The 13565-nt window shown below is 40.4% G+C and overlaps 1 protein-coding gene across 6 annotated transcripts in view; it reads right to left on the bottom strand.

Moving 5' to 3' along the window:
* Positions 1-13565, bottom strand: part of EYA2 (EYA transcriptional coactivator and phosphatase 2) — an 86558-nt gene that overhangs the window by 35342 nt on the left and 37651 nt on the right. For 5 of the 6 annotated variants that reach the window (XM_039563773.1, XM_039563774.1, XM_039563771.1 and 2 more), the window contains exons 3-6: positions 11768-11812; positions 9984-10032; positions 9219-9361; positions 6239-6355 (exon numbers count right to left, since the gene is read on the bottom strand). In XM_039563773.1, coding sequence (XP_039419707.1) covers positions 6239-6355; positions 9219-9361; positions 9984-10032; positions 11768-11812 — 354 coding nt within the window. The remainder of the gene's footprint in view (positions 1-6238; positions 6356-9218; positions 9362-9983; positions 10033-11767; positions 11813-13565) is intronic. The other variant, XM_039563772.1, reaches the window with a different exon arrangement.

Below are 13565 nucleotides of genomic sequence, written 5' to 3'. Positions count from 1 at the left end.
GTACTCTAGATCCAGGCATTTGTCCTGAGGCTTTTCCAGCCTCCATGCACTACTTCAGCACTGCAGGGGCTGCAGGAGAAGAGACACAACAGTGGCCAACAGAGGATGCTCAGAGTAAGAAACTCGACAACAGAAGAGTGATCTTTGTCCTGGTAAAGCCTTGTCAGCTTCAATTAATCCGCCAGTTACAGACTTTCTAAGTCAAATTTTTTATCCTTCTCTTTTTATCTGTAATAACTCAATGGGCTCTTCTTCAGACAGTGCGGGTATTCTTGTAGTTCTAGAGGTCACAGTACTGCAGTGCAGAAGTGTCAGAGTTTAAACTCTGCCAGTATAAACAGAAGGGGCATCCAAATTACATATAAAAAGGCCCATGCAAGAGTGTTATCCAGTGCCAGCAGAGCAGTTCAGAACCTCCTGAGCTGCACAGCCTGTGCTGACTGAAGCAGGGTCAGGCTGAACTTGTCCACAAACATCATCCCAGTCTCTCATCTATTTTTCCACACAGCATTACCTCACACAGTGCTTGGAAATGAGATACAACAAAAGCAGTACCAATACTGCACAGCATCATGAATCTGATGTTTTCTAACTCTCAAATGCCTATGTAGGTGTGATGTTTCTTGATACAGATTTTTATATGTAATTTTACACTAGCTCTTCTATTGCCTTCTAGACATTTTCAAAATCATTAGGTATACTGAATCAATTATTCAGTGAAGCTTCCATAACATTTTAGCATATTCGTTGCCAAGTGCACTATAAGCTGAATAATCAAGGCCAAGTTCAAGATTTCCCAAGCTGTTACCATCCTATGTTTTTGCATTTTTTTATATCCTACAGAAGCAATGAAAATAGAATCCACAAAGAGAAGTCTCTGTGACATCTGAACATCTTTGTGACTGTTTTCTATGCCGATTTTGCTCATTAACCGATGTTTTGAGATTTCTATCTGACCTTCACAAATGCTCCCAAGACAGTCAAGCAGCAGGTTAGGGAAATGTCACTTCTTTCTTTGTAGATTCCCCCTTTCTCAGCACACAAACTTTTCTTTGTATTTTCCTTATCCAGTCCCTTTACTGTTGCCCCTACCTTACCGCTCCTCTCTGATTCATGACTGTCACAGCTGCTCCCATCTCCCTAGTGCCACCCTCTGCAAGCCTGATGACAAAGTCACACAAAACTCTCAAGCAGACACAAGATACCTCCAAAGTAAACACTCTGCCCCAGAGAAGATTCCTGTTATGACTGTACCAGTTAATATTTAAATTCCATGACACGGGAAGAGTTAGAGCAGAGCTTTCCCCTTGGGTAGCAGTAGCACAGATCCTTGCAGCCTACAGTGCATCACTGTCAACACCTTCACCTCTCCCACAGACTTCCCTCTCCTAGAAGTCAGCTCGTTTTAAAGCAAAGTAAATGGAGCACAGTCAGCCCCTGGTGTTTAAAAATCTTTGAAAGGGAGACTGTGCTGTTATTCTGAGGAACGTTGTATTTACACTGTAAAAAGTGAGGTCTGACCCCTCCTGAAGAGAGGCCTCTCCCTGCTGAACCCACCACGGAGTGGAGCACAACTTTACTGCCACGCTTTTAGACTGCAATTAATGCAAACCAGCTGTGAAGCAGAAGCTTTTGAAAGAGGCTGCTCATTTTCTACTGAGGTTTTAATTTTATCAATCTAAGGCATCTGAGTGACAGTCTGCTGAGAACATACTCTCACCTTCCTTTATTTTCTGGGACTTCATATGGATTCACTATCTGTATGCCAAAGTGTAATCCACATTTCTCAGGTGTACTTTGAAATTTCATCACTATTTTCATCACCAAGTACTTCAAGCTTAAAACTAAACATGGACTTCCTTTGCAAAATTCATGCAGGTAGAGGTAACTGTTCATGCCAAATTGGTATTTACGACCTCATATTAAATTTTTAACACACAAATTGGCACACAACTGCAAGAACATTCTGACATCTCTTGGAAAAAAAACTTGTCTAGATTATCCACTTATCAACAAGGGTCAAAATGTTTTCAGCATAAGAAAACATTTTAATTGATTAATTATTCAGATTTTAATTGTTCTCAGGCCAGAAGAACAATTCATAACCAATTCACTCCACAAACATAAGCAATATATATATATATAATTAATCCACTTTAAATCAGTGTTGCACAAAAGAAATGCTAATTTCTATTCATTCACTACTTAACAGCTCATCAGAAGGGCTCTACAAAGAAAACAAACGTTCAGTAGTAGCAAAGAATTTCACTGCATAGGTCTTAGGTCTCAAATTTATGTCTGTCCCAAGCTCAATACTGCGTAGCAATTCCTTGGCAAAGGGAAGTTATCCCGGTTACATAACTGATTTTTCCTTTGTAATGTAAAAAGTATTTTGTGGGTAGATAGATTTGGATATTAAAAAAACCCAAAAAAGCAGTCAAATCTTTTCCTGCCCAACAACAGCATCCACAGTGGTCTTTGGCCACAGTTTTAACTGTTGTGCAACTTCATAGTTTCATACCAGCTGTCATTTTAGCAATTATAACTGAAGCGCAAGGCATTGTCTAGGAATTAATGACAAGCTGAGAAGAGATGGCCTAATGTGCAATCAAGGGGTAGCACATGCTCTTGCAACCACAGGAAATGCTCTGTAAGCTGGCTGTTACTGCACTCTCTGCAGAGCTGATGGGTTTCTGGGTTAGCTAATGTGCTGGCACAATTTTCTCTTTGTATTTTACATAGCTCACTAAATGCTAAGTTTCTTATATTCCAAAGATTTCTCCCCTGCCCTCAGCAACAAGCAGTTTCCTCAAGCACCAGTTAAGACAGTAAGTTTTTGGGGGCAGAACTGGAAGATAATCTTTGTGTCTCATGTTCTGTTTCTATCATTGAATAATAATTTTACCAGAAGTCTGAGCAAATCACTGAACTGCTAAATTGTCAGAAAATGTAAACTTAAAAAAATGTGTGCTAAAAAGCAAAATATATTTCTAATACCAAGCCCAAGGTGTTTGGTGATTTGGTGCTGTAATTGAACACTTACATGAGGATTGATTAAGAAATGAAATGGACCTTGAAGAAACATTTTTCTCAGCATGACAAATTTACCACTTTAAAGGCAAAAATCTAATGCAAGCTGTTGCCTCCTCTCCAGATTCATGACTCTAAAAGTGAGTGCCATCCCCAGACTGGCCACATGCATATTTCAGATATCTTCATTATGAAACAAATAATTTTGTAAATGCAATACTGACATGGAACAACACTGTACACAGCACTTATTAAAAAGAAAAAGAAGAGAGGAAAAAAGTCACTCCTTCAGAGCAAATATGTGAATACCAGATTTCAGTCTGAATGTTACTTGAAGCCTGATGATATCCATTGCTACATGCCCATTAAAATCTTTATGTCAAGCCACAGTACCTTTGCAATATGATTTCATGTCATTTTTATGAGCTATGGAACTTGCTAATCTCATCTTCTATATTTATATATGTGTGTGACAACTTACATTAGCTTTTTGGCTTACAAACTCTTCCACAATCAATTTAGTTTCATGCTAGGGAAGCATGAAAATACATTTCCCCTTCTGGCTGGCTGTAAAATAGCTTTTTTTCTTTACCACTTACTGACCAAAAGAATATTATATCTTCATTCTTGCTCTTCAGTGGATTCTGTACTCACTCAGGAACCAGCATACAATTGACAGCTGGAGTTCAAGATGAGAAGCTGAATGCTACCCCTTTACACCTGCATCACCTGTGTTTGTACTGCAAACAAACAGACCTTAACAGAGAGCAGAATTTGGCTTCAGAAGTACTGATTTACTGATCACAGCCTCACAGGTATCCCAGCCAGCCAGTGCTGCTGCCAAACAAACATCAGAGGGAACAAACGAGCACCAACTATGCTGGCACTTACTGAAGGACAGCATTTGTTCTGGAGCCCTGTATGACAAAAATTTGTCACCCAAGAGGTCATCTATTCCTTGGTGAGTGGTGTAACACCTACAACGGGCACTTATTTGCTGCTGGAACTCTTATCTGAGGGGACAGTGAGGACGAATCATGAGGAACAGTGAGGAACAATCTGACCACTCACCCTCACCCACAGATGAGTTCACTATTTTGCTCTAGGAGCTGGTCCTCAGTGGAAGCAAGCAATACAAACTTACTTCACTTTTGTACCTGAGCTATTACCACCTTACAATACTTGCAGAGAATACCTTAAAAAAAGTATGTTTTTCCTTACACTTTACACTACACAACTGAGGAGCAGTTGGAGATAGCTTTTCTTTCTGAGCCCCTGACCATCACCCTCTTCATGGTCTCTCTTCCTGTATCATGCAAAAAACATTTTGTCTTTGAACTGGGAGTTAGGAGCTTGACTCTTCAAGTCCCCCTTGAAGGGGGACATTTTTATAAAAATATATCAATAAAAGTTGGCCCTTTTCAGCTGGTTTAGCCCATCACCAGCAAAGTCTCAGTGGTCCTGGAGCTGGGTGGCACAGAGAGCTGCCTGCTCGCATTCGGGAGCGATCACCTCCCCACCCCCAAGTGCTGTGGCGTGGGAAAGCTCTGAGCCCACATTCCTCGGTAGCACTCAGCACAGGAAGGCTCCTGGCTCCTCACTCAAACCTTTCACTAGCACTCAGCAAGGTAAATAAACCATACAGTCAGGGAGCTTCAGACTGTTCCTCTCACAAGCGAGAAGAAGGGTGGAAATATTTGTTTACTCCTGCTCCCTGTGCCTTGGAGTAAGCACCTGCCACTTGCAGAAACTGTTTTCTCCTGTTTTCTTTTGCATTAAAGGCTTAGTGGAGCTGGCTGAAATGATCATCCTGGAATAAATATCTGAAAAGAAGTGATTTCACTTAAAACCACAGCCTCACCCTAGGGCACATTCACGCTCATACACACAGCTCTCCTCAGCCTGTTTTGGTACAACTCACAGCTGTGTCACTGTTGTTTCCAAGCGTAACATTTTCAAGGGCTGATGCACAAAATTTGCTTGTCTAAACCTCCTGACTGAACAATGGGGGCACCTTAAAAACCTCAGTCCTAAGAAAGTCAAGAGTCTGCCTTCTCAAACAGCTCAGCCAGCCAACAGAGCACACATATGGAAGTTGGACAGCTGAAACCTGTAGGAGTCAAGGTGACAATAAACCCCAAACCCATAGGTTATCTTGCTTTTTGGGTTTTTTTGTGCCACATCCAGCACAGGTGTCTTCAGCAAGTAGTATGAGGTATTCAAGCCCCAAAAACTACCTTTGTGTTAGAGATAACGTGCTCTGACAAAACTAGCAGGTGATGCCTCAGCCAAGGGTCCACTCTTAGCCTTCAGCTTTTTCAGATAATTTCTGGAATAAAACAGATTTTACCTTGTTTTCCCTGTTTTCATAACTGTTTAGGATTTTAGTTGGTCTCAGAATAAAAGTGGATGTGCATGTCCACCTTTCACTTTCGAGATGGAGAGGAATTAAGAGAATTAAGACACAGTTTTGCAATGATGCCAGCAAAATATAATGTCACAAAAGGGCCTTCTGCATAAAACCCTCAACAATATCAAAAAGCAAAGTGACAGACTTGATCTCTCTCCCCTTCCACAGCTTCTACAAGAGTTTGGGAAAGCCATGCAATTCCTCTTTGTTTTTCCAACCCTTGGAAAATCTCACAAAGCCAAGGCACAGCTTTATCTTCGTGTGCATTCGTCTCTCCTCAAGCAGAATCACTCTCTTTTTTTAGTATCAAAGTACCAGCTTTTAAAAAAAAAAATAGTAGGGAGAATATACAGCAGTTTAAGCACAGAGCAGTTTGTTCAGGTCAGCACAAGGCATAAAGAAGCATAATACTGACAGGACTGTTTACATGAAGTGTAAAACCACCTTTGTTTTGCTTCCATCAGAATGCAGGAATCCACACTAACACAACAATCCCAGGTATGCAGTCACAGAACTAATTAAAAAAGAGAAAACACAGTTTCTGCAGAAACACAAAGCTTATATTGATCATAGGTGAAATTCTGCTAGGACATAATGCTGTTAAAGCCAGTCCCTCAGCCAGAAATCAATGTCTTGATGAGCAAAACAGATCAACCAGAGACTTACCTCCTTCCCTACGCTGACTGCCTGCACCTACAAGCTTTCCACAGCAACTGCAGGAGGAGAACTGGCCCAGCGTGGGGCTGTGGGATTCTGAGTGCCCACAGCACATCCTGCCAGGCACTGGGCTGCACTCACCGTGCATCTGGTACGTGTACGGGGCCTGTCCCGCCGTCGGGGTGCTGAAGCTGGAGCCATAGCTGAGAAATCCACCCTGTCCTGGGGAGTGGCTCAGGCTGTCCTCTGTTTTAATGCCTTTGGAGTACACAGTGGGAACCAAGAGCAGAACATGAGTGCTTGTCATATGAAGATGTAAAAAAGCAAGTGTAGGAATTAAAAAATTTTCAGCTGGATTTTAACCTAATAAACTCTTTTTTTTTTTCATTTTCTTTTACACACGCACACACACACACACACAAATATATATATATATGTATGTTTAGCTATTTGCATTTCCCAAACAGGTCTCTTAACAGCCAAATAAACTCATCACAAATCGTATTTGAGTCACCTACATCCTGTATCCACACCCAAAAGCACTTTTGCTAAGATAGGTAAACACAAATAATGGTAATTGCAAAAACAATTTCTGAACATATAGTTTTGTTATAGAATTGAAGAAACTCACTGACTCATAATTTTTCTGAAGAGTTATCAGATGCAGAAAATGATTAACAATGGAACAGGACCTTCAGCAAAATAACCTCAAGATTTCTGTTCTCAAAAGAGTTATTTTTTACTTGCATTATATTTTCAGCTTTCATATCAAAACATTTATTGGCAAGTCCTACAGGAGGGTTATCATCTACTCAGTTAGATAGAACATACAGTTCAGGAACAATAGGTAAGCCCTGAAGCCACAAAAATCTTTTCATTTCTAAAACCAGGCAATTAAACTGACAATTTATAGGGGGAACAACAATAGCTGAATTAAACATTGCAAGATGAAACCCTTGCTGGTAATGAAAGGGGTTGATATTTTATTCTGAGATGCTGCTGAGATTGTACAGCTGTATTATTAAAATAAACAGCTCAAAGGTGCAACATATTATGAACCCTTTGGGCGTGATCCTTCCCTCCTTTGCATCCTATTTGCACAACAAAAAATGGCCATTGGACACATCCTGGGCGCTGGGATTAAACAAAGACCCTGCTGATGTTTGGGCCTTGGATTTACACACTTTCCAGGCTGCTGTCAGCTTTTAGCACGTGGAGGCAAACTCGCCAAATGACAAGTTGAATTCAGGTGCCTTTCCCCAAACATGCTGCTCTCTAGCTTAATGAGTCTTCGAAGCAACAAGCCTGTGCTTGCTCAGGTTTGGAATAAGTCCTCCCAGATAATGTTTTCTCTAATAGAAATCACTTATTTTAGCTTTAGGTGAGAAGAACTGCGATGCAGTTTGAGTACAAGTTTGTAACAAGACGACTGTGAAAGGCAGGAAGTTTATTTGGACTCTTAGGGGACACGTGCTGGTGCAAGTGTGTGGCTTCATCACTGCTGGGGAAGAGAAGTGTGTGCAGAGAAGCCCCTCTTCCCAACATCCTGTGCTTTTCAATTCCATCAGCACTCCAGCGTTCAACCTACCCCAGTTACAATCAATCTTCAGCGAATGGGCCTCTTTGGAAGCCTAAAAATTGTTGTCAGACAGCAAAATAACTTAGCACCAAATTAATTTCCACATAATGTTCTGTTTTGTCTAGAAACCGGCCGAGTTTTATTTTTTGTGCCTAAAAACAATACTGCCTCATTGTTCTTGGTTGTCAGCCAGGTGGAGTTTTTCATATGCTGTGTTGAGTATCTTAAAGAGGGTGTATGGGCTGGGGGAGGGAAACCACTGCTCAAGGATGCTAAGAGGTCACCCACAGGATTTATAAGCAGCATATGGGCCTGACACATGTATGCCCTAAAGCCTCCAGGCAGTAGCAAATGGCTCTACTTTCACCTGCTCTAACAGGACAACTGTTCAGAGTTTTCCTTGGAAGTCAGCCAGCTGATGCAAACACACAAATAGCTCCAGGAAAGGGTCTCAAAACATTCCTCTCATCATCCTGGTAGAGTTTTGGCTCTGCTAAGGCCACTTCCCCAGCCTTCCAGCCTGCTGCACTAAATTCCCCTTCAGTAAAAGCTTTGTCAATGGCTGTATAAAAACTTCGTTGGGAAGAGATACTGTATCTGCCAAGTAAATGAAGGTGTTTAAGAGCACAAGAGAAAAGAGGAGTGGAAACAAAACCATGAAGCCATCTTAACAGCGCAAGACTCAGCCCTCACGGGAGTAGCCAGAAGTAAGAAGCCCAAAGCTTTCTGTTAAAGAGCTGTACCTAAACAAGAGCAACATCTCTGAGGTCTTTAGGAGTGGAAAGAACTTTAAGCTTCCTCAAGAGTTCAGTATTCCCATGCAGAGCTTGAGGACACTTAAGGCATGGTTTACCAGGCATTTCTCTGTCAGGAGTGCTGGTTTAATTAGTTCCCTGTGCGAATCCCCCAGCTGCTCCTGCCCAGCACTGTCTCCCCACAGCTGTTGGCAAGGCTGTGCAGAAAAGCAGGGAACAAAGCTGACTGGGGTTAGAAATGTTGACTGCACATGTATGTCCATTTAAACACAAAGTGTCTTCCAAAACCAATGTACTCTGTAACATTTCACCCATGCCTTATTCTGCTCTGCATTTTGGTTCTTCTGTAGTAATAGACACAAAATTTTTCTCAAAGTAGCTTGTGTCATTGAGACTTCAGGAAGAACCAAGGAAGGCAAAGTATGGTTTTCATAAATATCATATTTAGTGTACTTTGTCTTGACAGGGAATCATGGGAACACTCACCAGCTACTACTAAGCAGCACATCCTACTGAACCTAAATTTATCAAATCCTACTGCTGACTGTCTCCAAACTTACCTAGCTGTAAAAACATAACCCATGATATGAAGAGCTGATAGGTAGTTCAAAGTAAACCTAACATTTTTAAAGTCAGACTTTCCTCTAAACCTGAGAAGAGAACATTTCTAAGACACAAATGACACTTCACTCTAAAGCTTAAAGACTTCAAAGATATTTTGCTAGCTATATTTGGCTATATTTTGAGGACGATGTCCTCACAGGTACCATGACTCTGGAGTACTCACTGTAGGAGGGTATTCCATAGGGCTGCCCTGGGGGAGGATAGGCAGTGTATGCAGCAGCCTGCTGGATTCCCGGGCTGTACTGAGTCTGTCCATACGTTGCCATTGTGGGGAACGATGGAACTGTCACTATATGGGGATAATGTCTATTCAGAACAAGAAAACAGGAGGGTTTAAGGCAATAGTTAGTGTACATGATCTTCTAGAGCACAAGTAGGACAGTTCTAGACACCTTGCTAAAGTGACATCCAACACAGGATGCTGAATATTAAGGGAATGTGGAATTGACTGGACTGAAGCAAAAGTTTGTTTCAGCACATGGCTCCTGATATGAGCTATCAGATTAAGGCACCTAAATGCATGGGGACTTTAAGACAGTGCAAGATAATATGCAAGTTAAAAATATAAAATAAAATTAACACTGATTTTTCATGTTTCATTTTGAATTTGACAAACAAGTGAGTGCGATGGGAAACCTCTGACATTTCAACACATCCCCTCTGTGGTCACTCATAAATACAACAATATTCAATCTGATAAGGTTTGGATTCCCAGAGGTACAAAAAGCACAGCTCACAGTACTGCAAACCTTATTTCACTCCATATCCAAGAAGATTAAGAACCAGCTACTTCACTGTGCCAGAGATGTGCAGGGGAACAGGTGGATGGGCTTAGGGCAGATGTTTTTTAAGGTGACAGAAGTCTGCACAAAATGGCTGTTCAGCAAAACGCGGCTTTTAAATTACAGCACTTGGCACGAGCACTCACTTTGTGGTGTACAGATGGAGAGGACACTGCGGTGCTGCTTTGCTGCTGCCTGGAAAACAAAATTAAAGGGTCTTAGATTTTCATCATCTTCTGTTCTATGGCCAAGCTGATACAATTGTTTTTACCACTGCTGGTTTGAAAAAAATATACAGGAATCAAAAGACTTTTTTATTTAATATTCCCAAACTGAAGTAGGTAAGAAAGATACTCTCTGCCTAACAATAAATATAGATTTAGTTTTTAACTGAGGGTGATACCAGTTGATTGAACTACCAGTCTCTTCTTCTCATGGGACTGATACTAATCATGAAGCTGGGCTTTGAAGCAGTGACTCATATGCTGAAGGCCATAAAAGCCAATACTATGATTGCTGAAGTGATTTAAGCCCACTGCACATTTTGCTCTTTTGCTTTTTTTGGTACTCTCCTAGACCATGACTCACTTTCTTTAATGTCCATTAAAATATATAAAATAATAGCAAATATTAGAAATACAACATCATAAATCTCCTTTATTTGAATTTTTCGAGTTACCTATAGCATACCTTATTGAACTACCAGCAGTCAAAAAATAATTCAGCAGAAAACCTATCATACAAGTTATATATGCAAGATGCCTTCTAATGGACCAAACAGTTGTGTCCTATAACAGCACCAAAGAAAACTGTGCTACCAGCTTTATTCAGATATAAATTAAGATTTACCTAATTAAAAACTAAAAAAAAAAAAAAAGCTAAATTAAAACCTGCAAGATGCCTGCAAGTAGTACTGAAAACATCATACCAAAATACCATCATGTGTATTTTGCAGGTTGCCTCCACAGTGCCATCCAAACTTTGCTTATTGGTTCCTGGCTGGAGCTGTCATTAATTCAGCACTATAAATGCCAAAACTCTCTCACAATCATCAATAACGACATGAGGCACAACTGATTCAGCCTCTGTGTCTCCTGGCTGCATCAATGAACACACCGGAACTCCACATGTCTTCTCCACCCACCTTCAGTGACCAGAACAGCAAAACTTCCTTTGTTCAGACATTGGCCAATTGGCAAATTAAACATTTAAACCATTTTTCATTTAATGAAATATTCAAGTACATATGAAGTCTAAATACATGCAAATAGTCCTGTGGGTCTGGGTAACTTGTGCAATAAACATGGACGGAATGACCAAAAAGATTCAACATGCTGACATCTGAAATGTTTGTTCTTCCTGATTCAGACCTCTTTTGAAATTGTTCTTTTGCACACAACCCTTTTTCACAACATTTTACACAGCTTTATCATTTTACACTATAACATGGAGATTACACCAAACTATTTTTAAAAACACTGCCATTTCACCTGGTAACTTTTTAGACTAAATATCAATAAAAATTGCATCATCGTGAGTTCTTACTAAAAGTATTAATTACTAGGTATCATTCTTTTTTTAGAATGTTAATTTATGTAATTAATGGTGAAACCTATATAGGCTTAATCACTAACAGGATCACCCTAATCACTGACAGAAACAAAACCAGAAAGACTCTTTCTTCAAACCCCTTCAACCCCCCAACACCTTAGAAAAGTAAAACACACCTGCAACTCTACCTCGGTTTCTGTACATATAAAATGTGGTACAGTGACCTATTTCCCAAGCAACAGGCAGAGAGGTTTGGTTTAAAATACTGACAAAGGACAGCGATATACAAATGTACATATTATTGACAAAGGATAATGTTATACAAACTTATCTACTCACACTGAAAAAAGACTGGGTTTAAATCCAAAACTGGGCTCACCTGAGTCACCTTCAAACTCACTATGAAAAATTTGCTTTGACTTACCTGAAAGAAAACAGTTTAGAAAATTAGATTTTTAGACTGTGAAAACAAGAACTACACCATTTCTGTCTCTTTTGCAATGAATAAATAGACATTTTAGAATTAATTCCTTTAATTCGTAATTTTAATTACATCAAAAGTCCAGCAGAACAGTTTGAGCACAAGCCTCATTTCTTTTTCTCTTTGCAAAACATGACAGCTTCAAATTTTTTATTTTGGTACAGAGCAAATAAGTTTGCCAAGAACTTCAAGAAGGAATTTACTGCGTCTGAATATGCAATATGTTACTGTCATTGACAAGGCAGAGTTGATTCTACAGGCAAATTGTGCACTTGAAAATTATATTGATAAAACTGCACATGGAAACAACAGGCCAGACAGCTACATGGACATCTATATGAGTAAGTACTATGACTAGACTTGCTAAATTTAATACTGTATGTGTAATACAGAGCACAAATTTGTGTGCATTTATTACATTAAGAGCTCTGTCAGTCAAAGAATTGTCAAACACACAAGTATTTTCCTGTTCTTTGAATTAACAAGAAGTATTTTCAAGGGAAAGAGCACAATCTTGGTAGCACAGGGGATCATTCTGTAGCAAAACCACCGTAATATTTCTATAAGAAACAAATCAACATGAGCTGTCACTGGCAAACTGGTGCAGCTCCTTTGTCGGTTCTTATTTATATCACTTAATAAAAAACCAGTTCCTGCACCAAGATGTTTACAAAATGATGTACTTAAAAATCATTTCTAGCTCTAATCTTTTGTGCAAACAGGAACGTTTAAAAGGATGTTTCCTTTAGGCTGTTACTCCTACTGCTCTTGTAAATAGGCACTCATGATGTACGTGATTTAACCACGCAATTCCTAATCCCTCAGCAAACATGCAAACAAAACATCTCCTGGGCTTCTAAGAGCCTATAAATGAAGGGTTAAATGTACTACTAAAACATAATAGCCAGTGCCTTTTCCTAACTCCCCTCTACCAGGAAAGCTGACAGATCCTTACCGCAGCAAACAATAGCTGGGATTGTACTAGCAAGAACTAGTTCAGCTGCATCACTTGCCAATAATTTTTTTAGCAGATTTAACATTCTTCTGTTTCCTTCACTTGAACAGTATGATGGGGCGGGGGGGGGGGGGAGAAGGAGGAGAGCAGATAAATTTCCCATCAGAGCTTCAACCACTGAAAGAATTTGTCCCTGGTACCTGCCAAATATGAAACCCCAGAGCAGAGGCCAGCAGGGCTAACCATTTGGGGATGGCAGCAGTGATTTCAGAGCGATGCAAACTGGGGCACAGAGCTGCTTTGGCCAGAGGTTTTCTGGCTGCTCAACACATTTCTGGGCCTGGGAGCCCCCAGAGCCCCCACCTTAACAGCAGCAGCAGCACAACCACCAAAGCCCAGGGCTCAGGTTCACACCACCCCTGGGGCTCCAGTGGGTCCAAGCAAAAACTACCAGGTCTACACAAAATATGGTTTACACCTGCAATTTTTCCAGTGGAACAAAAATCTACACATGCACGTGTGTACATGCAGGCACCAACTATACACAGATATATATTTACATATGAACTATTTCTATTCCATTTGCATTCAAGCCATTGTGGAACTAAAGGATTCAACCACAACTGGAGAGTCTACAAAAAAAAAAAACCCCCCTCAAAAATCTCAGTTGCTCACTACACTGTAGAACAAATTGCCAGAAGCAGAGGCGGTGCAGTGGCCAGCTCCCTTTAGTTCCATGTA

Source organism: Corvus cornix, chromosome 20 (assembly GCF_000738735.6).
Source record: "Corvus cornix cornix isolate S_Up_H32 chromosome 20, ASM73873v5, whole genome shotgun sequence".
NCBI lineage: Eukaryota > Metazoa > Chordata > Aves > Passeriformes > Corvidae > Corvus > Corvus cornix.
Note: the sequence above shows the minus strand (reverse complement) of the source record. Positions and strands in the feature narration are given on the sequence as shown.